Source organism: Diabrotica undecimpunctata, chromosome 7, assembly GCF_040954645.1.
Source record: "Diabrotica undecimpunctata isolate CICGRU chromosome 7, icDiaUnde3, whole genome shotgun sequence".
In the NCBI taxonomy this organism is placed as follows: Eukaryota; Metazoa; Arthropoda; class Insecta; order Coleoptera; family Chrysomelidae; genus Diabrotica; species Diabrotica undecimpunctata.
The window spans coordinates 18,530,718-18,557,678 of NC_092809.1; the positions used below are offsets into that span (position 1 = coordinate 18,530,718).

The 26,961-nt window shown below is 33.0% G+C and overlaps 1 protein-coding gene across 1 annotated transcript in view; it reads right to left on the bottom strand.

The window, feature by feature from the left end:
• Positions 1-26,961, bottom strand: part of LOC140446295 (glutamate receptor ionotropic, kainate 2) — a 429,700-nt gene that overhangs the window by 335,354 nt on the left and 67,385 nt on the right. Inside the window, exon 3 of the mRNA XM_072538832.1 lies at positions 14,296-14,547. Coding sequence (XP_072394933.1) covers positions 14,296-14,547 — 252 coding nt within the window. The remainder of the gene's footprint in view (positions 1-14,295; positions 14,548-26,961) is intronic.

The following is a 26,961-nucleotide window of genomic DNA, read 5'->3' on the forward strand; positions in this document are numbered from 1 at the left end:
TTAAATCCGGGCTAAACGGTGGCCAATCCAATCTTCGTATTTGGACCTCATCAAGATAATTACTCACTATGGCAGCGACATGTGATCGAGCATTATCGTGCATTAACGTGAATCTTTCATATCCACTGTAAACAAGATCTTGCAGGATGTTTTAAACGTAAGAATCACCAGTCATCTGTCCAATCACTTCCACAAGTGCGGAAAACTACCTCCCAACGAATACCTTCCCAAAGATTTATGCCATCAACTCCAAAACTAACGGTCTGGGCGAGACTGCAGCTGGCGAATCGTTCTCCAACTCTTCTGTAGACGTAGTTTTGACCACCTGGCTTCCATAATAGGATTCTGGTCTCATCAGTAAAAAGAACGTTTTTCCAGTTGTCGATATTTCACTAAATATGTCTTCTTAAAAATTCCAAACGAAGGGCGTTATGATTTTGGAGAAGACGTGGAACTTTGGCGGGGCGTCTGTGCTTTAAGTTTGATTCTTTTGATCTTCATCTAACTATTAGTAAACTAACATTAAATTGTCTATTAGTTCTAATTAGAGCTAATATTTATTAGTTCATTTCTGAGGTGTATCAATGTCAATGAACGATTTCGTGTAAAATTAAGAACCATAGAACGGTCATTAATTGCGGTTGTGCACCTTGGGCGTCCTTGACCAGGCCTTCGTACAAGATTTCCTGTTTCGCGGTACCTTTTTAGAGTATTCAAAACTATATATTTAGTTGTGCTGAGACGTCGTGCGATATCTTTTTGTGCATATCCTCCTCGTACAAAATTCCAATATGTGCTAATTGGGCTTCATTGCAGTGTCGAATTGGTGAGATACTTGTTTTAAAATTAGTTAAATCAAAACAATATTTAATTAAACTCAATAAACTAAACTAAAAATAACCGAATTAGTATGATTTTTCCTTTACGTGAAGAAGGTTTTTTATGATAAAATGTACGAATGACACTAACCACTGAATAAACGTCAAAACAAACATCAAAATATTTCAAACCAGTTGGGTACATTAGCCTACTATATGAGTATTATCAGTAATCTAAAATTATTTTGAAATAATAGTGACTACAAAAAAAAATTGGAAAATTACAAAATATTCGATATTTTTTCCATGAGTGTATGGTTTTCAATTAATAAAAGCACCCTCAATAATAGAGCAATCAAGAGCAGCCTTTTTGAAAATGAGGAAATTTCTAAGTAACCAAAGACTCGATCTGCAAATCCGATATTGGATGGTAAAATGTTATATCCACTCTATTCTTTTTTATGGTGTCGAAGCCTGGACTGTTAATGTTGACTTAGTGAGAAAACTTTAAGCTTTTGAAATGTGGCTTTTTATTAGAATTTTGAAGATGCCATGGACCGATCATATTACGAACAAAATGGTGTTGCACAGAATGGAAAGAGAACTTTTGACCATCATTAAAAAATTTAGACAGCATATTTGGGGCACATACTCAGAAATGATAATTACAAGTTGTTGCAGCTGATTATGAAGGGTAAAATTAAAGGAAAAAGTGGTCCTGGTAGACGAAAAATATTCTGTTTGAAAAACATTCGAGACTGGACCGGGTTAAACACACAGATGCTCTTAAGAAAAGCAGAAGATAGAGACGAATTAGCAATAATTATAGCCAATCTTCATTAGTGGAGACGGCACTAGCAGAAGAAGAATTTATAAAGATGGGTTATTTAGTTCAGTTCAAATACTTGTTCAAAAGGCAAATATAAAATAAAACTCATTTTGTCAATGATCGCTCTGGCAAAATGGTTTCTGGTTTAAAAAAAATACGTTTCTGTTTAGCCCCAAAAAGTGGTACTGTAATTGGACCGCGGTGAAAAAACATCTGTGATAAATGAACCTCATCAGATAAGGAAAATGTATCTACGCATTTCACAGTTAATGCAGAAGGAAATTCGCTTATCATTTAACAATTTTCAAATATGACCGGATTCCGTCCGATGTGTGTAAACCAGCTATCAAATGGTTGGGGGTTAGGGAAAAGTCAAAGAGTCTGGATGTTTTTTGAGTATTTTTTAAACGTTTTTGTTCCCTAAAAGTGATAAATAGAGTTGCCCGTTCTTGTTTTTTTAAAAGGACATGAATTACATAATAGCACTGCATCAAATGATACTTATATCCTCCAGATTTTAGATATCTCTGTGTTTGGCCTATAAAACAAAAGTAGAAAAATTTTGTTATAAAATATAAGATAGAGAATAATGGTCAGGAGATTACTGAATCATTTTACTTATGGCAGTGGCGTAGTTGAATAATGATCAAAAAATGACCTTAAACATAATAACGGTATTCAAAAGACACAGATCTGTATCCTTTTTCACAAAATAGTGTGCATTTTACCTTACCTAATTATGTCCTAATGATGTGTTACATTTTTTCTTTGTCTGGTGAATATCTAAATTTTCTTTTTTAGTTAAAACATTTAAAAACAGTCTTCTGTTAACGAGTTTTTCTTATTTTTGTTTTGTTTTGTATGTATTCTTTTTTATGTTTTTCGCCTGTTAACTGGGTTGTAAGGACTGAGCAACGGTGCCTTTGAGCATAGTGGATTAGTGTTCTAAGTTTACTTCTTAGTAATCTACATTACATGTATTGTTCAAAACCATGATATAATGGTAATAGGACGTCATGATTTTTGAGTCATAACAAGTTATAAACAGATAGTTATAGCTTATAGACATATATTGTATATTATATTGGCGGATGAACAGTTGTACACATATATGCTAAGCACATGCGATTTACGTATTTTTTTATTAATTTTCGGTTGTTCAATTAAAATCGTTAGTTTTTTGAGCTTATAAGTAACGTAATAAATAAGATGAAGTAAACTTTCCCAATATTTCCTGTATTACACCATTAATAATTATTTTTTAGTTCCAGTTTTCTGTACGAATTTATTTTTTAAACCAACATCTCTGTAAATAATCTTTTAGAAGGATAAAATAGCTTACCGTAGAGATTCTTTTACCTTTCAGAATAAGCCAGGCGTAACATTGAATTGCTGTTAAATTACATCCTTTTTCCAATTATAGAAATTTCTTAGCTACTTTTGTTAAGACGATATTGTTTGCTATTATTAAGACTATTGTTATTAAAAATTCCAATTTTCTGCATTTACACTATTTAAAGTGAGAATTTGTTTGGACTTTTTTAAGCCATAGTAGATTTTTTACGAATAATAATTAACAACAGACTGCAAAATTTCGATATTATGCGTGGATACTTTAACCGGTTTAAAAGAAAGAAAGATAAGAATATATACAAGGTAGCAAAGAGAAAAGCAAAGCACGTTGTAGCTACTGCTAAGGAAAGATCGTCTACCCAGCTATATGAAGAGGGGGAAACATCCGAGAGAATGAAAAGATTATACGTCATTGCTAAAGCAAGGGACAAACCATTAAAGTACTTGACCCACGTGCGGCAGATTAAATTTGATAAAGAATTTTGAGGAAGTAGGACCTGATGGAACACCTGCGAAGGTTTGAAAGGCTCTAGGAGAGAAAAGGGTTGATGTTTTTTTACAAATGATTTGTAGGATACGTAAGCGTGTAATAGTATCATGATATAAAGTAAATGGGAAAATTCAGAACTGCAAGCACGATAAAGGGATAAAGTTCAGAATGAAAATTTGGGAGAGAAACATAGAGTGAAAGTTAAGGAGAGAGTCATAAATAGGACAAGAACAGTTTGGTTTTATGCCAGAAAGAAGAACAAGGGTTGCCTTGCTTGCTCTTTGATAGTTGATACAGAATCAGGCCAAGAAGAAAATAAAGCTACGTTTGTTATTTATGGGATTTATGAGAAATAAATGGGTTTCTGAAATATACCTAGGCTCGTAAAGAATACGTATGAGGGAGGTTTTGATTTTTGATTAAGAGATAGGGCTTCATGTACACTGCTTTATAGGTCTATAATACTGTCTAGAGTTTATCTATTTGTCAGAATGCACTTTGTTTTAGACTAATATTATTTCGATCTGTCAGTGTCAAACGGAGACAACGATTGACCATTTTTTCTTATAGTTTTCACGCAGTACCTGTTAGTGAAATTGGTCTGTAAGACTCACGATCTTTTTTTTTTGGAATATTTTGGTTTTAATATTGGTATTATAACGGATTCTCTTTACGCTGTTGAAAATTTCTGTTTTGTCCAAATAATAATAAATATAATAAGTATATGATTGTGTGCATTTTTAAGTAAATGCTTGAGAAAAATCTATTGGGATATTGTTAGTCTTTACATATCCAAAATAATTCCTCAATATTTTATTACAATTGTTAATAAAACACAAAAATATATTCTATTTATTTTTGATATATCCCATCTTAAATACAACAAGTTTTTTGTCTCGTTTGTTTTCCGTTAAGACACCAGCCAAAACAGGTTGTTTCTTTTGGTATCTAACCATGCTAAAAGGCAATAAATCTTTTAGTTTTATTGTTTTATTCTTATGCAGTTTCTTCGTAAATGTATAAAAAAAGTAGCTTAGAAGAACCCACCATTGGTGTATTTAAAATTGTTTATAAACTGTTGAAACATTGGCGGTTCTTTTCTTTATAAAATGTTGAATTAAAGCGGCATTCAGAGACTTCGTACCCGGTTCTCGTGCCGGCAGTACTTACATACCAGACTCCTCTCTACGACTTCGTACCCGGTCCACGTGCAGGACAGTAATTATATACCAGACTCCTCTCTCAGATTTCGTTCCCGATCTTTGTGCCGGTCTTACCAGACTCCTCTCTTAGACTTCGTTCTCGGTCGTCTACCTGACAGTAGATATACAGTGTGTCCGTAAAGTATGGAATAAATTCGATATTTCCTAAATGGAAAGCCTTTTTAAAAAAATCTAAAACACGTCGATTTTTAAATTTAATGTTCTAAATTTTACAATAAAATTTCATTATACAGTGATGACGTCATCGGCTCTCTTTCTAAATGTAACACAATATATTTTAGGACATTTTTAGATCGATAAAAATGAGCTGATTTCAAAAAAGTATAATACTCGGGTCTAATAGGTATTTAAGAGTAAGTAAAGTTAGTAAAATGCACAGTTGTACAGGAATTAAACGAGGATGATCCAGATAAAAGAATACAATTTTGCGAAATAATGATGGATAACAGCCACCGAAACCCTCTCTTGGTTCAAAATATAATTTTTTCTGATGAGGCTACATTCAAATTAAATTGCGAGGTCAACCGCCAAAATTGTAGATACTGGGCAAAAGAAAACTCCAACTGGATGCGGGAACATCATATACAATACCCACAAAATGTAAACGTATGGGCTGGCATTGTAAGAAATAAAATCATACCTTCAGTTTTTAAGTGGGTATCTCGTACCTACTTTAGTTAATTTATTTCCCAGTATAATTAGTGGGAGGTTTTAATAAAAGTTTATGGTTTCAACAGGATAGTGCGCCTCCGCACTATGCTTTAGATGTTCGAAGGTACCTAAACGAAATTTTTCTGAACAGGTGGATTGGAAGACGTGGACATATTGAATGGCCAGCGAGGTTGCCAGACCTCATTCCTTTGGATTATTTTAGGTGGGGTCATTTAAAAAACGTTGTTTATAAAACGAAACCTGCAAATATTGGAGACTTAAAAACAAAAATTCGTAAATAAAGAATATTTCTCAAGAAAGTATAAACAAGGTTCTACAAGAATTTGTACAACGTTTTTGTTACTGTCAAATACAATAAGGGCTACAGTTCAAACATTTAAGATTAAGTCATGTGTTAATTACTGGATTAATTTCAAGTTATTTGTTTTAATTTCTTTATAATTTATTAATTACTATTTAAATGGTTTTTAGAACGATTTCCGAAGTGGAAATTGAAACGTCAATAAATGTATTTTAACCTTTAATTGTGGCTTATTCTCATTTAAATAGTAATTAATTTAAAATGCCACAAGAAAATAGCTTCAGAACAATATTATAATTTATTAATATTATAAATCAATAAAAATTTATTTTTTAAGCGCATATCTTTCAAATTATATCCGTTAGACCCCCAGTAATATACTTTTTTGGAATTAGCTCGTTTTAATCGGTCTAAAAATGTCCTAAAATATATTGTGTTACATTTAAAAAAAGAGCCGGTGACGTGTATCACCTTGTATAATGAAATTTTATTGTAAAATGTAGAACATTAAATTTAAAAATCGACGGGTTTTAGGTTTTTTTAAAAAGGCTTTTCATTTAAGAAATATCGAATTTATTCCATATTTTACGGACACACTGTATACTAGCCTTCTCAGACTCCGCTCTGACACTAGGTACAACTCGACCTCTCAACATCTTAGTAAAAATACACGCGCTTAACGTAAACTTTCGTTCACATAGCAGAAAAGTAAATAGTTTAGTGTTAGTTACATATGTTTGTAAATAACTATCTTTTGTAACAGTGCAACGTAGCAACGTAAAATAAAGTGCCCTTAAATTCATTAAGCATTATTATTACCATTTGGACTTAAAATTGTTTCGATGAAGGATTATTTAATCCAAGTCTACATACATACAGACGGATATTTTTTTTTCAAAAATCTATTACAATTAAAACTTTCCTCGATGTTTATATAAAACATGTAAATTAAATTAAAATAAAATCACAATTAGCTTTATTAATAAAGACTGTTTGCTCTGATTTACTCGATCCTTTCTCTGATGTAGCACAGTTCATACCACATTTAAAGAACTTTCTTGTTTGAAAGTAGAACCTGTCAAGAAATAATACAAAAATAGGAGAAACTCTAAAGTACTTTGTATTATTCAAAGACAAACATTAGAACTCCCGTTTTTTAAAGTTCTGTATTATAAAAAACAGTAACTTTGTTGTATCTAACACAATAAAGTCGACTTAATTAAATTTTCGACAAAGCTTTATTAAACGACTCCTGAGGAGTTCATTTATACAAAAACAACCCTATCAAAAGATGAAATTTTCATTAATTAAACAAGTCTAACTCTACCTTATATCTTTAACTGTGTTGAGCAATAGTTCGTATATCTTCGTTAGTCAATAATTATAACACAGTATGAGGTAAAAACAATTAATTATCACCTGTTGGCAGGTTAATAGCTTTTCCTTTGTTTTCTCAAGTTCCTCAAGTTTTCCGCTCCTCTTAGTGGCGTAGGCTAAACATATTTTACGTGGGTTCTTCTAATTGGTTTTTGTTGTTTTTACTACTTTTTTTTTTGGAATTATATTACATCATTAACTTGCAGCAAAGATTTTAGTGAAAGTAATTCATAGTTATACACTGCAAAAATTAAGAAAGTTCTTATTTTGAGCTTACCAAAAATTTATTATTAGTTTTATTTATATTTATAATTCAAAGCAAAAGTTGGTGCCGAAATAACACAAGATATAACCGGAAAGTATGGACTTATGGATAGGAACGAAAGAGGGCAGAGACTAATACAGTTCTGCCAAGAAGAGAATTGCATTATAGCAAATATTTTGTTTCAACAACCTAAAAGACGACTATATACCTGGAAATCTCCAGCTGATCAAGAAGGAAAGGTAGTCAGAAATTAAATCGAGTACATTATCATTAACAGAAGGTTTAGAAACAGTATTACATCTGCAAAAACATTTCCAAGTGAAGACGCAGCAACAAATCATAATCTGCTATGTGCTGGATTTAAACTAAAATAAAAAACAATAAAAACCCCGACAGCTCAGAGAAAACATAATAATCGACTCTTAAGAAATGCCAAAATAGCAGACGAGTTCGGAAATAAGAAAAATTATAAAATTGAAAACAGCTAGAAAGATCTGAACAAGAAAATATCGGACAAAATATAGATGTAATGAATTTCGCCATGGTTACCATAGCAGACGAAGTTTTGAAATCAGAAAAAGAGCCAGTAAAGAAAAAAGATTGGATGACCGATAACATCCTAGACCTTATTTAGCAAAGAAGAAATTGTAAAAATAAAGATGTATAAATATGTATAAATTGTATAAATAAAGACTCGATATAGAGAAATATATCGACAAATAAGATACGAGGTTAAGCAAGGAACCTTGTTCTGCCGTACAACCAGCCCACAAAGCTCGTCACACTAATACCTGTATAATTGGAACAGTCTCTTTTATTCCCTCTCGTATATATGGAGCTTATATAAGATTTATTCCAATCTTTAGGAATTTCCTGGTCTCCACACATACATTTATTGAAAAGGTCTACTATTAATTCTAAAAGTGCAGTCGGCCCATATTTAACCAGCTCTATGGGAATGTCTCCAGGCCCTGAGGCTTTTCCGTTTTTAACCTCTTTTAAGGTTTCCGTCATTTCAGATAATGTTATTATAGGGATTTCCTGTCTTTCGTCTCTGTTGTCTATAAATTCCCTTATCTTTTCCCATCTGTACTCTACTCTATCCTCTTTCAGCAGTTTCGTAAAATATTCTTCCCATCCATTTAACTTTATGAGAGAAATGTTGTCTTCATTTTTCTCATTTTTCCTAAACTGCTTTAATGTTTTCCAAGCTTGTGCCACTTTTGTTCCACCCATAAATCTGTCCAGTTCATCGCACTTAGCCTCCCAGGTTATATTTTTCGCCTTATCCACGTCTATTTTAACTTCTCTATTCCATTTAGCGTATATTTCTCTGTCTTGAGGATCTTTGGATTGAAGCCATATGTGATATGCTTGTTTTTTTAGAGAACTTTCTCTTCTAGTTCCGTTGACAACCATTCAGGTTTTCCTTTTTTCCGATTTTCAACTTTTCCCAGTACTTCATTTGCCGCTTCATGAATATATTTTTTAATTACCTCATACAGACTTTCAGGGTCTAAGTCCTTTGTTTCTATATTTTTTATTTTCTGAGCTATTCTAATTTTATATAAGAAGTTTGTCGAATCTTGTTTGAAGCTTTCCAGGTTATATTTTATGTTTTATATGGTTGTTCCTATGTCTGTTACTTCGTCATTTTTGTGACTGGATTGTTCTCTCTTAAATGTCACCATTACTTTTGCAATAATCATATGGTGGTCACTTCCACATTCTGGCCCTCTAAAGACCTTCACGTCCTTCATTTTTAGTTTAGAATCTTTACGTTAAATGAAATAGTCAATTATTGATTTTAAATTTTTGGTAGGCTGCGTCCATGTAAATTTGTGTATGTTCTTATGGGGGAACAAACCATTTAATATTGTCAAAGAATGTGCCTCGCAAAAATCTATTAATCTTTGACCATTGTCGTTCAGAATGTCTTCTCCATATCTCCCTATTATTTCACTGTTGGAGCTCTTTCCAGTTGGAGATCTTGCATTAAGATCACCTAAGATCCAAATTTCTTTCTTCTTATTAATTGTGGCTAGAACAGTTGTTAACTTGTTAAAGTACTCTTCCTTGCTGTCAACTCTTGAGTCATCCGTCGGTGCATATGTTCCAATTACCATTATTTCATGGCCATTTTTCTTAATTTCCATGAGGATAATTCTTTCATCTATTTAGAGTTGATTGTTAAAGTTTAATATTATCTTTTTTTTCATGTACATCTATGTATAAGTGCTTTGTAATAGAATAATTTACGTACAGTTAAAAATTGACTTTTGTTACATAACAGTTCGCTAGAATAGCTTAAATTTTTCCCATAACTAATTCTAATTAGCCACTTCTGAATAATGTTTATAAAATACAAGTAATTATTCCGTATTCTACCCTATCCTTAAAGTTGCTTAGCAAGATCTATCAGATATATTCTTCGTTTAAGCTTTGTGTCTGTATTGCTGTAGTAAACAATTTGTGAATATATGCCAGTAATAGTATGTAAAGAACAAAAAACAGTTAAAGGCTAATTTTGCTTACTCTTGTAGGCGAATATTCTACCTTCATCCTGTCCACCTCATCAACAGCTCCTTTTGTTAGATTATAGAATGTTATGACTGAAGGTTTCATTGCATCGTCACTTTCTGGATCAAGGTACATATGAGGTAGGAACGCATTTACTAGGATCGACTCCCCAAGCAAACAGGCTGTTATTTCTGTTTCGTAATTTAGTATCTAAAAATATTGGGGGAACCTCTCGCTTGTTCTTACGTAATGTGCCAACTAACGTTATACGGTGGTTGTGTACTAAGTCATTAGCCAAAGAGACAGATGTAAAGTAATTGTCCATAGTTACATTTCGTCCAGTGCCACTACAATATCTTAAAAGTCTTGTTACAACACTAAGGGCGTCGTTCGTTAGTTAATATGGACCAGTTGGTTGTTTAACTGCATACATTTCAATGTTATGTGTATAAAACATTCGAGAGTCTATAACAGAGTAGAGTATTTTTATACCAGATTTTGCAGTTTTATTTGCAATATACTGGCGGAACTTGCATTTATGTACTATTATGTAACTACCTACCGAGTAATGTTGTAAACACTTCCCAACAAAGTTATCCCGAACGTATCGCACAAGCGCCAAATGATCTTCTTGGACTCTTTTTACTCTAGATTCAATATCATCAAACCTAATAGCTTGTACCAAAAAGTGAAAACGGCGTTCTGACATAGTAGCAGCAAAGTATTCTGTGGCCGTTCCGTCCGTGCTCCAAAGTTCTGAAGTAATTAAATGTTGGGCTCTTTTTAGACCAGCAAGATATAAAAGCCCGACCAATGCACTCATTGCGTCAAAATCTGTAGAACAGTAATGTTTTGCATTTCTGGTTAGTCTAATTTTTTGATGTTTCTCGTTGGTACAATCTGTAATATATTGAATGATTTCATCTAAGAAAACAGTTTCCAACAATCAAATATTGTTTTGGCTTCTTTTGCAACACTTTTTACACCTGGTGTCTGTGTAACAATATTTTGAGGGATGGTTTTTCCAATTTTGTTTTGATTTTGGTGCACTAACCATTTAGTATCATCTTTACGAGTACAAAAGGGACCACTTCTTTTAGATCTTTCTAAATTTGATTGTGTAGAGGCAGGGCCTTGTATATTCTCTTTATCTATTTCGTCACTTGAGAAAGCGGCCTCTGAAACATCTGTGTCCGATTGATCGACATCATCTTGTTGCATATCATCTTCTATAGTCCCCCAAAGGACTAGTAACCATTACTGTTCCCTCTCGTACGCCATCACAAACAACAACAAAGTCCAAATTTATTCTAAGCCACAAAAAATATTTTAATATTATTCAAAAATCGTAACTACGTAATCAGTACCTCGTTAAATTTTTACTAACATCCCGACACTGACAACTTTCATAGCGCACTGAACAGATTCTTGTTGATTTTAATTTAAATACATGGGAGTGACTAGACAAAACATTGAGTGTGGCATAGCTAAACAAAAATTAATACAAAGAATAGCAAAGAAATACACTCTATAGCAAAGAAAAACAATACAAAAAAAATTGAAAATGTTAGATAAATTCTAATAGCGGTACTGATCGCAAGTTATACTCAAACAAAATTATTATGACTGAATAGGTATCTTCAATACCTTTCAAGCGAGGTATCACTTGCCATAAGGTCCCATTTAAAATTATCTGTCACAGTGGAGCTGTAACGTCATCTGTCACTATTACGTCACCTGTTATGACTAGTAGAGGTAATAGACAGACCTACGTCTGTTTAGTACCTCCCTCCAAATTTCACTATTATAACAATAACCGCTTAAAAGATACCAGGGGGAACGGACTTTCGACTAGCACCGTATATATATTATATAGCCGGTTAAAACCGTCCGCGTTTGTCCTTCCAATGCAAGTAAACGCAGACTTGGGGGAATTAAGTCGCTTAATACGCCGGAGACGGTGCTATAACAAGAGGGTTTTGAAATTGGTTGTTAACTTATAAAACTTTTCTAAATTTGTTCAATTCAATTTAAACTTACTATACCATATATCAATTTATTATATAGTAAATTAATAAGAATTTAAAATATATAATATACTTTTTTTTTAATAGTTTATCGCGAACAGAACGTTATGCGTATCAAAAATAGCTTCATTTGTCGGTTATGACCTCCTTATAAAAATATAACGATATGTTCCGCTTGTGTGCTCTACAAGCTGTACCTATCGATCTGTGAACGATAAATCACACATCGCAAAGTTCATTACTTCCCCTGTTTCATTTGTGACGTATAAAAAAACAGTGTTCATTGAGTCAGATTGCTTTGTTTTATTTGATCTTTCATTAACACCTCTCTCTTTTATTTGGCCGCCATTATGTATAGGGTCATGAAAAACATGTTTTTTGCACCGAAAAATAAGAAAGAAGAAAACGAGAATTTCTATTTTATTTTGTGTCCAGGATACTTATAAAATTTTATGAGAAAAGTTTTTTATGCTTAGGGAGAAAACATCAAAGTCATCTACATTAAATTAAATTGAAAAACGATGATGGAGTTTAGTAGAATTGGATATTTATTCATTTATAATAAATAATTTTTGTTGTATATTAAGTTAAAAATTTTTTTATGCTATTATATGTAAGTATTTTCTATTAAGAGGCACAAAAGTTAGTTATTTATTATTAGTAACTTACATAGGAAATATAATATTCGTACGTTCTTTAAATAAGTTGATAAACGGTTCAAAACACGCTTTATTAGACTCTGTAATCTATTATAGATTACAGTGACAGCTGAATGATTTATTTAACAAAGGTCACGTTATAGGCTTAAGATAAATATATCAAAAACAAAGATATTATCGATGACCGCTGACACTAAGTAAATATACAAGCTTTAAATCAAAATATAAAACATCGAAAACCAAAATACAGTACTGTACAGAAAGTTCGAAAAACACTTGAAAACCTGAAGAACAGAAAAGCAGTAGGTAAAGACGGGATACCAAACGAATTACTGAAATATTTTGGAGCAGCAATGAAAAAAATAATTAACAACAATAATTAATAAAATTATAAAACACAATAAAATGTTACATCTCATAGGAATTGGGAAGAATGGGATTAATTCTACTATTCAAAAAAGGAGATAAAAAACAGCTAGAAAACTACAGAGGTATAAACTTGTTAAATACTACGCTAAAACTTTCAACTAAAATTTTACAAGTAATAATAAATTAGAGGATAAGTTTAGCAGATGAACAACAGGGTTTTTGTAGTGGAAGGTCGTGTACAGATGCAATATTCGTTATTAAGCAAATTACTGAGAGATCACTAGAGTATAAATAGACCAGCATCTCTGTGTCTGATTGATCTAAAGAAAGCGTTTGAGAGAGTAAGACTCAAAGATGTAATCCATCAACAACAGAATGGGAGTCAGAATAGATGGACAACTTACAGAAACTATAGAAATAGGCAGCGGAATAGGATAAGGGGATTCATTGAGCCCCATGCTCTTTAATTTGATCATGGATAAAATCATCAAGAGCGTTAACAAAGAAAGAGGATACAGAATGGGAAAAAAGAAATAAAAATTATTTCTTCTATATCTTTCTATATCTTCATCTTATGCTATCATTATTGCGTCGTCTGTTACGCAGACGACGCAATAATGATAGCATAAGATGAAGATAGTCTGCAAAGACTGGTACACAGATTTAACATAGGAGCAAAAAACTTTAATATGACAATCTTATCTCAGCACACAAAACAATAGTAGTCAGCAAAGAACCAACCAGATGTAAAATAAATTTATGGCATCAGTATTCAACAAGTACTGGAAATAAAATACCTGGAAATTACACTGTCTAGCTATGGAGACATGGACAAAGAAGTGAGAGATCAAGTACAAAAAGCAACTAGACTTGCAGGATGCCTTAATAACACTATATGGCGATACAGACACATTATCACTTGAGATGAAGTCAAGAATTTATAAAGCCAGTAAAAGACCAATAATGACATATGCCTCAGAAAGAGCCACAACGCAAAAGATACTGGAAACGGTAGAGATGAGAATACTGAGGAGAATTACAGGAAATACGTTGAGAGATGGAAAGAGAAGTGAACACATTAGAAGAAAATGTAACGCACAGTGTATAAATGAGTGGACACAAAATAGAAAAAAAGAATAGAATAACCACATAAGCAAAATGGAGAAGACCCGTGTCGTCAAAATCAGAAGAAATATCAGACGACCGCAAAAAAGTTGAAGTGACAACCTTTTATAGAGGTATTAATCCGCCAATGAATAAACAGAATTGCTTATAAAGAGGAAGAAGAAGAAGAAGAAGAAAACCAAAATTATACTAAGTTAAATGAAGGAAGATTTCATACAGAAAAAAAAATATTAAAAGCTTAACAACTGAATTCTAAAATGTACTTGCCATAATCTTCTTCGTATATAATCGCAACCTTAGTCCAGTTCAAAAACGCCATAAGATCCTTAAAAGCTTTATTCATGTTTTCTTGACTGGGATGCAGGTTGATTGATAGCTCTTTTGAGGTAGGTTCAAAGTCAACTCTTGCTTCAATATGAGGCACATCTAAAGCTTCACAAATGCTTTGAATATGGGCACCCAAAATGGGATCCGATGGACCAAATATGGCTTGCACGCCAAACTCCACTTGACGACAAGCTGTAACAAAAGAAAACTATAGTAAATACGTTTTTTAATGGTATTTTTGTGACAATAAAAACTTATGACACCAAAGTTTTTTTACGTATTTTGCAATTGCAATCCTGTATGTTAAAGAATATTAACCGAAAAATCACAAAAGTGTAATGGAAAATTAGTATACGAATGTGTAAACTATAAGCCTCTACTGGCGTCGTGGTGCCGTTAACTGCGCCCTGGGGTCTACCGGACCCCATTTTTTGAGTTGATTTTGAAATTATTAAAGACGTTATTCATTTTTCCGTTGAAACTTTTTATCATTTAAATCGTAATCAATAACGATAAAATAAAATCATGTAAACCCATTTTCTATTTAGTTTTCATTAATAATAACAAATTATTAAAAATTGTAACATAGTTTATTTTTCAAGGTTTTCTGACAGAAGACAATAATTCTTACAAAAGAAATATAAAAAATAAATTCACTATTTCTTTCTTTTTTGGTTTCATATAAAGAGCAAGGAACTTAAATATAGAAACTTAGTAATTAAAATGTATTATTATGAACAAAACTGTGAACTATTTACAAGTAACATTTTTCTAAATGCAATTCTTGCAAAAATATGCCATGTAGTCGCCGCAAATGGGTCGGGAACATTTGCTACACATTTTTATTTTTTTTTTGGCATTCTTTCGATCACAGATACCACATTCCTTTCGTTTTTGGTTCTAATTATTTAATTCTCCCCTCTATGCTTCAAGTAAAGATTTCTTTAGTATTCAACTGATACCCATGCGAAGCTCAATAGGTAATCGAAAATTGTACAGCCCTATATTGAGATATGGTTCTGCAAGTTGTCTTGCAAGAATTCTGTAAAATGCTTTTCTCTCTATGGCTTGGTTGTTTTTATAACATACATATAAAATGTGTGCATTAATACCTGCGACATTCAATATTGTAAAAGAAGTAGTCATTGGCCATCACCTAGTTTACCACGTATGAAACAAACTGTGAAACTTACCACAGTTTTCGTTATACAATGGTACAATGCTGAATATGACAACACAACAACGGTTTGCACGACGAATACTGATACGACACTGAATTCATCGATATAGTTATATGAGCGGGGGGAAAATCACATAGTTGAAAAGAGACACATATAGGTTTCTAGAACACTATTTCATTTTTCTCGCTTTCTGCCAAGGCCATTGGATAGAGTATTAGGTTTTATGTCTATATATATAAGACTAAAACTCAAAATTCGAATTTTTTTATTTGTGCCTTTAGTTTACTAAGGGTGCGATATGTAAATAAGGCGCTTGAATCGAATCGGTACGAAAATCAGGATTTGCGCTGGATCTTCGTAACTGGTGCATACTGTGCACATTATAATATTCATGTGCATTACAATAATTACAGTAGTAATTCAGCCCTCATTTAAATCTTGTTAACCTATTTTGACGAAATTCAATAAATAAAGATATACAAGACAAGTTTTAGCATGACTGCACGCCGATTAATTATTGGCAAAAAAACGAAAAAAAAAAAATCAAAAAGTACAACTTTAATTGAGGACCGTTTTTTTAAAACTCAATAACTAAATTTTTATCAAATTTAAGTTTTGTACTGTATCCCCATCAAAAGTGAACCTTCAATCTGCTAGTAAAGTCAGATATCACAAAACTCGATAGGTACACATGCTATAGGACGACCAACATGCTGCGGTTTGTTAAAACTCGATAACTACATTCGGTATTTTAAAACTCCACAAGTTCAGATATGATGTCATTGGTCAAACACCGCTGTGTGCCGATGTGGTTTATCTTGTTGTGATCTGTCTGTAATAAATCTTTAGTTTGGTGTCGACTGTGGTAAAGTAAGCTTGCGCTTGTGATTTTTTTCTTAAATCTCGCGGGTTAAACGATGGATACTGGTGAATATGGCAAAAACATATGTAGTGTGGAGAGAGGAAGAAAGCAAAGTTCTTCTAAAAAAGCGCCAAAAAGCAACCGTTACAGTAAGGAGAAGTTAAGGGATGCTCATGTTGGCTGCAATTATGTTGACAGTAGTAAAAGAGGAGTAGTTTGTCATGCGGGAGAATTAAGTAGGAATGATATCTTGGGTAATACTATTTTAAAGTTAGGTAATTACATATTATGTAACAAAAATATTTTAGCTTTTAGAGAACTGATATACTCGCGTAACTGCAAAAAGATCAAGTAATAGTAAAGTTTATGGAGATTTGTATTCCCAAGCGAAGAGTAATGGTCGATAGTTCTAACAAGAAGCGGAATAGAAAGATTTCTGCCAAATATTATGTTAAAACTTTTAACGGAAACATTCCTGTTTGCGCACCCACTTTTCGAAAAGTTACTGGTAAGTTGTTAAGAGTTATATTATTTGTTATTAGACATAAATACTAAGCACATTTTAGGTGCAAGTAAGGATCGACTGGCTGGTATTTCAAAGAAGTTTTTATTTGGAGAGCTGTTAATTGAAAAACTGGGCGGACGCATACAAAAACAAATTGATAAAGACATAACAAATGCAATAAAAGAGCATATAAGTAGTTAAAAATGCAGAGAAAGTCATTATTCTCGCGTAAAATGTAAAAGACATTACTTATATCCGGAACTAAATGTACAAACAATGTTTAATGCATTTATTGCCTGCACAAATTTTAAGTGTTCTTTGTTAAAATATAAAAAAATCTTTTATGGAGAATTTAATCTTGGGTTTGCCAATCCACATTCTGACACATGCTTTATTTGCAAATAATTTTTGGTAAACATAAAAAAACTAAGATACTAGAGCAAAAAAAAAATGATTTATGCACAGGGTATAGACTCCACAAAATCAGGGCAAAAGCCTTTTTTAAACATTTAAACAACCACAAGGAAAACACAATAAAAGTTTACTTTGATTGTCAACAGAACCAGCCATTGCCAAAAATGTCTGTTAAAGAAGTTTTCTACTCGCGACATGTTTGGTTATACAATTTAGGCATCGTACGTCGCCAACGTCAAAAACAAACTCACGAGGACATAAGCTTCTTTGTTTGGCTAGAAACACAGTCAGGACGTGGTTGCAATGAGGTATCTTCTGGACTGCTGCAGTACCTTTTTAACTTGAAAAAAAAAATGGCTGAAGAAAGCAAAAGCGGGTTAAATTTGGAGCCATTTTCCGATTCATGCAGTTCCCAAAACAAAAACAGCATCCTTTTGACCGTTCTTATTCATTTTTTGCAAAAATCAAATGTTTTTAGTAACATTCAACACTTTTATCCCATAAGAGGTCATAGTTTCATGCCCGCTGAGTTTTTGGCAGATTAGAAAAGGAATATAGGAAAAAAGAAGAAATCATGGTACCACAAGAGTACTATGAAATCCTGAACAAACATGGAAACGTTAATATTTTGGGCAAAGATTGGAAAGTTTTTGATTATAAATCTTCCTCCCAACAGATAATAAAGAAAAAACTCCCATTCAAGATTTCTGAGGTTCGAGTGCAGGTCTATGAAAAAATAAACAACAAAGTAGTTTGTAAGGTACGTACTACCTATGCTGGTAGTGACGTACAAGTGAATGTTTTCAAAGACAATGTCACAGATGCAAACATCATTGGAACTTCCGTTGAAATACCAGCGATAAATCGTGTCAGCGATCTGAAGAAAAATGATGTGAAAAAACTGCTGGGGGCTATCGATATGACAAACGAAGCAAGATTGTTTTATGAGGATGTCATTGGTGGAGTCCTTAACAATGACATTCTTGAAGAGTCCGTTGAAGAACATGATGATCCATGTGATGATACAGAGGTAGATCTTTGAGAACAGCTACATAATTACATATATAGTTACATTTTTTATTTTATATTTATTAAAATTTTGTCTACCTAATATTAAAAGTTATTTTTTGGTAAACTTAAGCTGTTGTTATCGTTGCATTTTTCTTTTATTTCTTTTGGATTAATACAGAATGTTATTTAGTATGTTTTTGCGATTATTTATTCTTGCTTATGCCCTTATGCAACTTTTAATGTTAGTTTTCCATTTTAGCAATAAACGTTCTTCTGAAACAGAAAAAATTCTCTCCTGAAAAAAATGATTTTCGCAGATATCGAGTTTTAAAAAAACAGTCCTCAATTTACTTTTTGTCCATTTCCTTTCATAGCTTTCATATTTTATTAAGTAATATTTTTCATTGAATAGCCGTATTGTGGTCCATTTGATCTAACCAATATTTGTAACTCATCCTGTGTATGTAGGTTTTATTTACCAACTCGTAACTTGAAAAGTTTTAATCTAATTTAAATTTGTACTTTAAAAACAACTAACGATCTATCACTTATTTTTGTCAAGCTTACTTCAAATTATTTCTGAAAAATAAATGTACTTCGTCTAGCTTTTATACAGTGGTCCACAATTTCCGAAATTTATATAATCCTACCACGAATTTTTATCAAATGCCGTTATATCTAAAAGTTTATGATCCTTACAGCATTCTATTTTATTCAGCAAAAGTCTCTTATTTGTTCCGATCTAGTTTGAAAATAAAGAATAGTTCAATAAATACACGAACCGAAGAGTAAAGTGGAAATGAGCCGGCAAAACGGTTTTAGCAATTGGCGTAAGAACCTGAGCCACTACCATAATAACTGTCCCAGACATTATTTTATGGTGCCACGTTTTCAGGATACAGTCTCAATTTGTTCTTTCTGTTATCAGTCCCTTTTTAGATAGAGCGGGATTATTGCCGACTCCGATGTTTCTATTAGGCTTTCTGAACTCGTTATTTTAATTCACTACTGTTCTTGATTATTACGTTTCCGCTGGTTTTTTATGTCCCTCGAACACGGGAAATTATTCGGCTATTAACTGTTAATGAGAATTCAGGTAAAGTCGGTTTCTTTTATTTCTTTAAAGATTGATTTTAGCTTTTAGCCTTTGGGTAATATTATCCGAGAGATTTAACTAATTAGATTCTTTTGCAAAATTCTTTACGTTATATTACAAATGTTTTATTCCTTTTTTTTCAATTTTGTGATGACCATGTTTTATAGTCGATTTGTTGACTAGATTAAAATATATTTTTTATCAATTCAAAAGTATTTTTAATAATAAAAACCAAAAACTAACGTACGAAGAAACCATAATGAAGAAACTCCCAAACTACATTTAAGAAAACACCAGAGACATTTTTAAATTTTTTTTTACCACGTCAAACTTTCAGGTTATTAAAGGAGGTATAAGAAGATAACATACAATATAACAAATTAAAATTAATAAGGCACTTCTTTAACCTTACTGACCTCACTTTTTCACCCTACTGAGAGTTGCAATTCTCAAGGTCGGAAGCATGACAGGTAAAGGAAGAGAGCTCGCCGATTTCATACAGAGAACAAGGATTGGTGTTCTTTGTGTGGCAGTTAATTCGTAAATAACGTAATAATTTGAGAGATCTTAGAGATGGATGCAAGTTAATAAATAGTAGTTCGAGCAGTCATGAAGGTAAAAACGGAGTAGGTATTATTTTAAACAATAAGTGGGAGGAATATCTTGTAAGGGTAACCAAAAGAAGTGATATGATAACGAGTATTCAACAATATGGGTAACGTACACAACGTATTAACCTCCTTCCTACAGGTAGGGTGTGAAGAACGGGATAAGGAGACCTTTTGGGGGGCCTTTAATTGCAAGACGCTCGAGGTTCCTATAGATAACAAGTGTTTTATTGGAGCTGATTTGCATTGACATCTTGGTAGAAAAAAAGCGGAAATAGAAAAAGTTTATGGAGGCTTGGGGATGAGAATAAAAAATAATGAAGAAAATAATGTAATTTATTTTGAAGTGGCATGACATTTTGCTGTCATTAAAACATTTTTTATAAAAACTGAAGGGCAGTATGTTACCTATAGTAGCGGAGGAAGGAAAATTTAGATAGATTTTGTGATGTGTCAAAAAAGTCAACTAAAAAAGGTTACCAACTAACAACAAAATGATAAATGGTGAGTTTGTAGCTAGTCAACATGGACTGATAATATTGGATTTGAAGATTAAGATGAGGCGGAAAGAAAAGCAAGTAGGATACCAGAAATAAATTGGTGGAAATTAAAGGTTAGGGATTTGGCAATAGTCTTTAAAAGTAGAGAGCTGAAGCTTAAATAGGTGTCTATTTTTAATTTTGACAAATATCCTATCTAAAAGCTAGAGAAATGTAGCAATATATTTGCAGAATTAAAAAATAGAGCGGTACCTATATGTTTACTTTCCTCTCTTATTTTTGAAATGTTCTAACTAATCCGATTTGGATAATTTATTTCTGTATTTTTTAGATATAAATAACTAATTCTGTCATCTCACCATGTTTGCTTTTAAATCTAGAGCAATGGTTATATTTGCAAAATTATAAATAACTCTTAATTGCCAACATATTTTGATGCGAAATTTATACGAGGGCGGTAGCCTGTTCATAATTATGCGTAATTCAATTGATACTAATATTTATTTTTGGGTAGTTGGCATGGATAATCATAATTAGAACAAACAAAATAAATCAACAGTTACTAATTATAAATACTTATTAATGCAATTAATTGTTTAGTTAGTTTACAATTACCAACGGGTTGTTGGTTTTGCATACTGGTTAACATTTCAATAAACTCTTGATTTACAGAGAATATGTGTCAGATTACATCACATAAACTTATCAAAATTTAATTAAATTGACTATGATATTTAAGTATTACTCTGCAAAAATAGTATGAGAAATAAACGATAAGACAAAATTATTAATCCCTTCTATTGTTAGTAGATAGAATAATGGCACTACAACTTCAGTCAAATAAACAAATTATAAATATTATACAAGTATATGCTCCTACGGCTGATAAAGATGATGATGAAATTGAAAGTTTCTACTACGATCTGGAACAAATTCCAAAATACAATGAAGAAACATCACACTACAGTAGTAATGGGCGATTTTAATGCCAAAATTTGGACATGGATGTGTGGACGGTTACGTGGGTGACTATGGATTAGGAGAACGAAACGAACGAGGAGACCGTATGGTACAATTTTGTCAAGCGGAGGAGTTAGTAGTTGCTAACACTCTTTTCAAGTTACCTAACAGACGACTGTACACATGGAAATCTCCGAGTGACACCAAAGGTAGAGTAGTCAGAAATCAAATTGACTTTGTCCTTGTTAGACAAAGATTCCGCAACTCTATACTCTCAGCTAAAACCTACCCAGGAGCAGATATAGGCTCGGATCACAATCCTGTAGTAGTCACATTAAGAATAAAACTAAAGATCATTCAAAAACACATACAGAAACAAATTGACGTGAGAAGACTGAGTGAACAACATATAAAAGAGAAAACAATAGTGAACATCAAAGAAAATTTACAAAATATAGAGAAACTGAATAGAAATACTGATAACATAGACCAAAAATGGGAGAATATTAAACATGCCGTAATGCTGGCAGGGAGAGAAAATTTAACACCGAAAGAAAGGAAACATAAAGAATGGATGAATGAGGAAATACTACAGTTGATGTGTGAAAGAAGGGTACACAAAAAAAATAATCCGATAAGATACAAAGAAACAGATAAACTGATAAAAAAGAAAATAAGAGAAGCTAGAAAAAGATGGCTAAGTGAGCAATGCCAGGAGTTGGAACAACTGGAGCGAAAATATGACTTTTTTAATGTACACAAAAAGATTAAAGAAATGACAGGAAGGAGAAGAACAACACAGACAGGACAGATCAAAGATACAGATGGTTTACGCATCACAGATTTACAACAAAAAATGAATCGATGGACAGAATACATATCACAACTTTTTGATGACAAAGATAGACAAGAAATCTCAAACGAATATTCAGATGATACAGGGCCTGATATAATCAGAGAAGAAATAGATTATGCAATCAAACAAGCGAAAAGTGGTAAGGCCCCCGGTCCTGATGAAATTCCCGTAGAACTACTTAAACTTATGGACGATGAATCTATTAAAATACTCCTAGATCTATTTAACACAATATATAGAACTGGAATAATACCTAGGGAATGGCTCCGTTCGACCTTTATACTACTGCCAAAAAAGGCAAATACAAGGGAATGCAGCGAATATCGTACGATAGCTTTGATGAGTCATGCTCTAAAACTGTTCCTGAAAATAATCCATAATAGGATTTATAGGAAATTAGACGTAGACATCAGTAACACTCAGATGGGATTCAGAAAGGGGCTGGGTACAAGGGAGGCTCTGTTTGCAATGAACGTTCTCTCACAGAGATGCTTAGACATGAACCAAGAAATTTACACCTGCTTTATCGATTTCGAAAAGGCCTTTGACAAAGTACAACATGAACCACTAACACAAATTCTAATAAAGAAAAATATAGACAGCCGAGATGTTCGAATTATATGCAACCTATATTGAAATCAAACAGCAAATGTGAAGGTTGAGGGTAGGCTAACAGAAGAAACTCAAATCCGTCGAGGAGTCCGGCAGGGATGCATCTTGTCGCCGCTTTTATTTAATCTGTATAGTGAAGCTATTTGTGAACAAGCACTCGAGGAAGAAGATCTTGGTCTGATAATAAATGGTGAGACGATCAACAATATAAGGTATGCTGACGATACGGTTCTCCTAACGGGAACGCTAGTAGAACTACAACATCTCGTTCAAAGTCTCAATATATACTGTAACAGTTACGGCTTGAAAATTAATTTGAAAAAAACTAAATTTATGGTAATCACGAAATCAAAGAACATCAGAGCTAATCTTGTAATAGACAATACAACGATTGAGCGTGTGTCCTGTTATAAATATCTAGGTGCTTGGATCACAGACAATACTGATCAAACAAAAGAGATTAGATGTAGAATAGAAATCGCTAGATCAGTCTTTAATAGAATGCGCAAACTCTTTTGTAATCGTGATATCAATATAAAGTTACGAATACGAATGCTGCGGTGTTATGTCTTTTCTACCCTGTTGTATGGAGTAGAGGCTTGGACACTAAAACAGTTGACCACAAAAAACATCGAAGCTTTCGAGATGTGGTGCTATAGGCGCATTCTCAGAATATCATGGATGGACCACGTCACTAACACGCAAGTACTCCAAACTTTAGACAAAAGATGCGAAATTCTAAATGAGATAAAAACTAGAAAGATGGAATACTTGGAGCACATTGTGAGAGGTGAAAAGTACGAATTTTAAGAAATATCATGCAGGGCAAAATTAAGGGCAAAAGAAGTGTGGGAAGAAGAAAAATATCGTGGCTTCGTAATCTACGTGAATGGTTCGGGTGTAGTTCGATTGAACTTTTTAGGCGCGCTGCTAACAAAGTCGCAGTGGCCATGATGATTTCCAATCTCCGCTAGGAGTGGCACGAGAAGAAGAATTGTTAGTTTGGCAAATAAAAAATGAAATAAGTTATGCGTATGATCACTTAGGTTTATGGACTACCCAAGTCTGACGTCACAATGAGCGAGATCTAGAAGACCTTTCCAAACAAATCTGTTTTATGTGTATTTCTCCCATAAGAAGTTGGAAATAATGATTTTTTTAATATTTCATGAATAAATAAGGACTTTTGGTTCTGAAGATTTATTTTGTGCGATTGGTTTTATTTGTTGTTCGTGAATTTGTGAGATAAGAATATCAAAGTATTGGAGACCGGTCCTGACTGAGCACAAGTTAACCTGTGTTTTAGTTATGATCGTAATTTATGCAAAAACTGCAAGGAAAAAGTCAGATTTATTTTGTGAAAGTTGTGCATATCAATAAAAAAAAGGCAGTCAGTGACCAACGAGATATTATTTTTCACTTAATTATTTCAAATAACAAACATTTTATTGTATATACCAATAATATTACATTAACCAAGAAAATTTCAATCCAGGTTTAAATTGATAAAAACTGGTTGGGTTCCCATCAGGGGACAGGGCCGCACTCCCTCTTGCGGATAACACATGTTGTTTTAAAATAATTATACCGAAGCAAGCATGGATATAAGTAATGCACAACAACTTGATTCCGAACCATCTCAACATAAAAGAAATGTACCAAAAAGCTACCCAGCAGTGACCAATCAATTTAAATTTTCTTTCAAATAACAAGCACTAGTGTTTAATGCAATTGAATATACTGCGCTGCAAGACTACCTAGTTCCTCTTGGTTATATAATTATACCAAAAAATATCACTTTGGCCTTCCGCCTTTCCAACAACCGAATCTGCATGTACCTTGCCAACAAAAATGTCCTAGATGTGTTTTTAGATAACCATGGTCAAATCACTATCCGAGAAGTTTTAAGAGCTAGACGGCGTATAACACCTGCTGAAAGAATTGTTATTGATTATAGTCATACCCTAAGCTTTACACGGCAAGTATATATTAGCCCTCATAATTTACCCATCCCAAGCGCCATAACAATAACATTTGAAAACACAGACTACACAGTATACTTTCCACAAGATGAGAACGTTTGCTTTAAATGTAAAAAACCAGGACTACAACTGAAATACAACCAACTCCACTAAGTTCTACAATTTCTAATATAACAACTATAGCTGGTTTGAGTGTACAAACTGTAACAGAAACACTTCCTACACAATCTTGTTCCTTTGCCGGTGAAACTAGTCAACCTTTAATGTCGCCGTCTAACCAAACTCTGCCTCCATTATAACACCAAAGCACCCTTTTACAACATACCGAGTCAGATTTACCCAATGTAAATACAGAAGAAACAGGAAATACAGAAACGCATTCAAACCGTTCTATAAATGAAGTCATCTCTCCAGAAACTAACACTGCACCTCAAGGAAGCCCATTTGTAACACCAAAATCCACAGGAACTCGAAAAAAGCCAAAGATAACTAAACATGTAGAAATGCATTCGGATTTATGCATCCTTTTCATCCATGATAGAACCAGCCAAAATCTTCATCGATAATCACGAACCACCATTTCCACTGAACAGTGAACAATTAGCCCTCCTACTAGACAACACTGCCGGCTTATCTAATCCCATAATGTCGATAAAGGATTTAACTTTTGATTTTCTAGGTCTCTCTAACATGATAAAACAAATCCGTCCCTATTTAAGAGACAGGTTAATAAAATCAAGACTAACTAACTTAAACAAAAAAATATTTGCTTATCTTGGAGAGGTGGGCTCTAAATTAGAAAGTGATGCATCACAAACCACCACTTATTAGCAGCTATCGTTTAGTTTTTATTTTTTTTTTTTATTTATATTTTTTATTTCTTACATTCAACTCAATCATACAATGGAATATCGATGGATTCTTTCATCGCTTGGCTATGCTACAGATTATCATTGCCGAAAACTGTCCAGACATAATCTGTCTACAAGAGACCAATTTAAAACCCCAACAGAAATACAGTCCTAAACAATACATATGCTTTCGTAAAGACAGGATGCTTGTTAACTATGCTAGTGGTGGTGTTATAACATTAGTACAAAAAAAAAACTTTCGATGCAAATTTATCTCCCGTACTAAGCAATTTAGAAGCTACAGTCATTAAAATTGATTCCTTAATGTCATTTTATCTATGTAATATCTAAATTCCTCATAACTCACAGGTAAATTATGCAGAAATACTGCACATTTTACACCAAATTTCAACACCACGTATAGTCGTCGGTGATTTTAATGGACACAATATAATATGGGGATCTCCTAACACAAATAAGATAGACACAAAGAATAATAGAAAACCTAATACACAACGTTAATTTAAATTTTCTTAATGATGGAACCCCCACGAGGTTTAACTTGTCATCAGGAGAATCCTTGGCAATTGATCTAAGTCTCTGTGATCCAATTTTAACTCATTGCTTATCCTGGGAAGTGTTATCGTTCAACTACGACAGCGACCATTACCCCATAAAAATCTGCAATACTAACACCCTACCGGAACCAAAAGATACCTTTGTCTTAAAATAGAAAACAGAAAAGGCTGACTGGATGAGTTTTTCAACATGTATTAATAATTCCGTAGAAAGCTGTGAAATAAATTACTGTGATATCGATAGAACAATCACCAGTCTCTTCTTCACAAGACATTGATAAAACTCTTGCTTTCACCTTTTAACAACATTCCTGCAGCGAAAACTACGACATTATTTTAAGGACTACAAGCTAAAGAAAGAACGCACGATCTTGTCTCTAGAAGAATCTCACGAAAATCCCCAATCTCAACCTCTTACTATTATAGAACTAAATAACTCCTTACAAGATATGAAAAACTCAAGTCCAGGACCTAACAATATTCATGTATTCCTAAAGCATTTATCAATCTTAGCAAAACAACATCTACTACAAATTTTGAATCTTTGGCAACAACGACAATATCCGTCTATATGGACAAAAGCCACAATT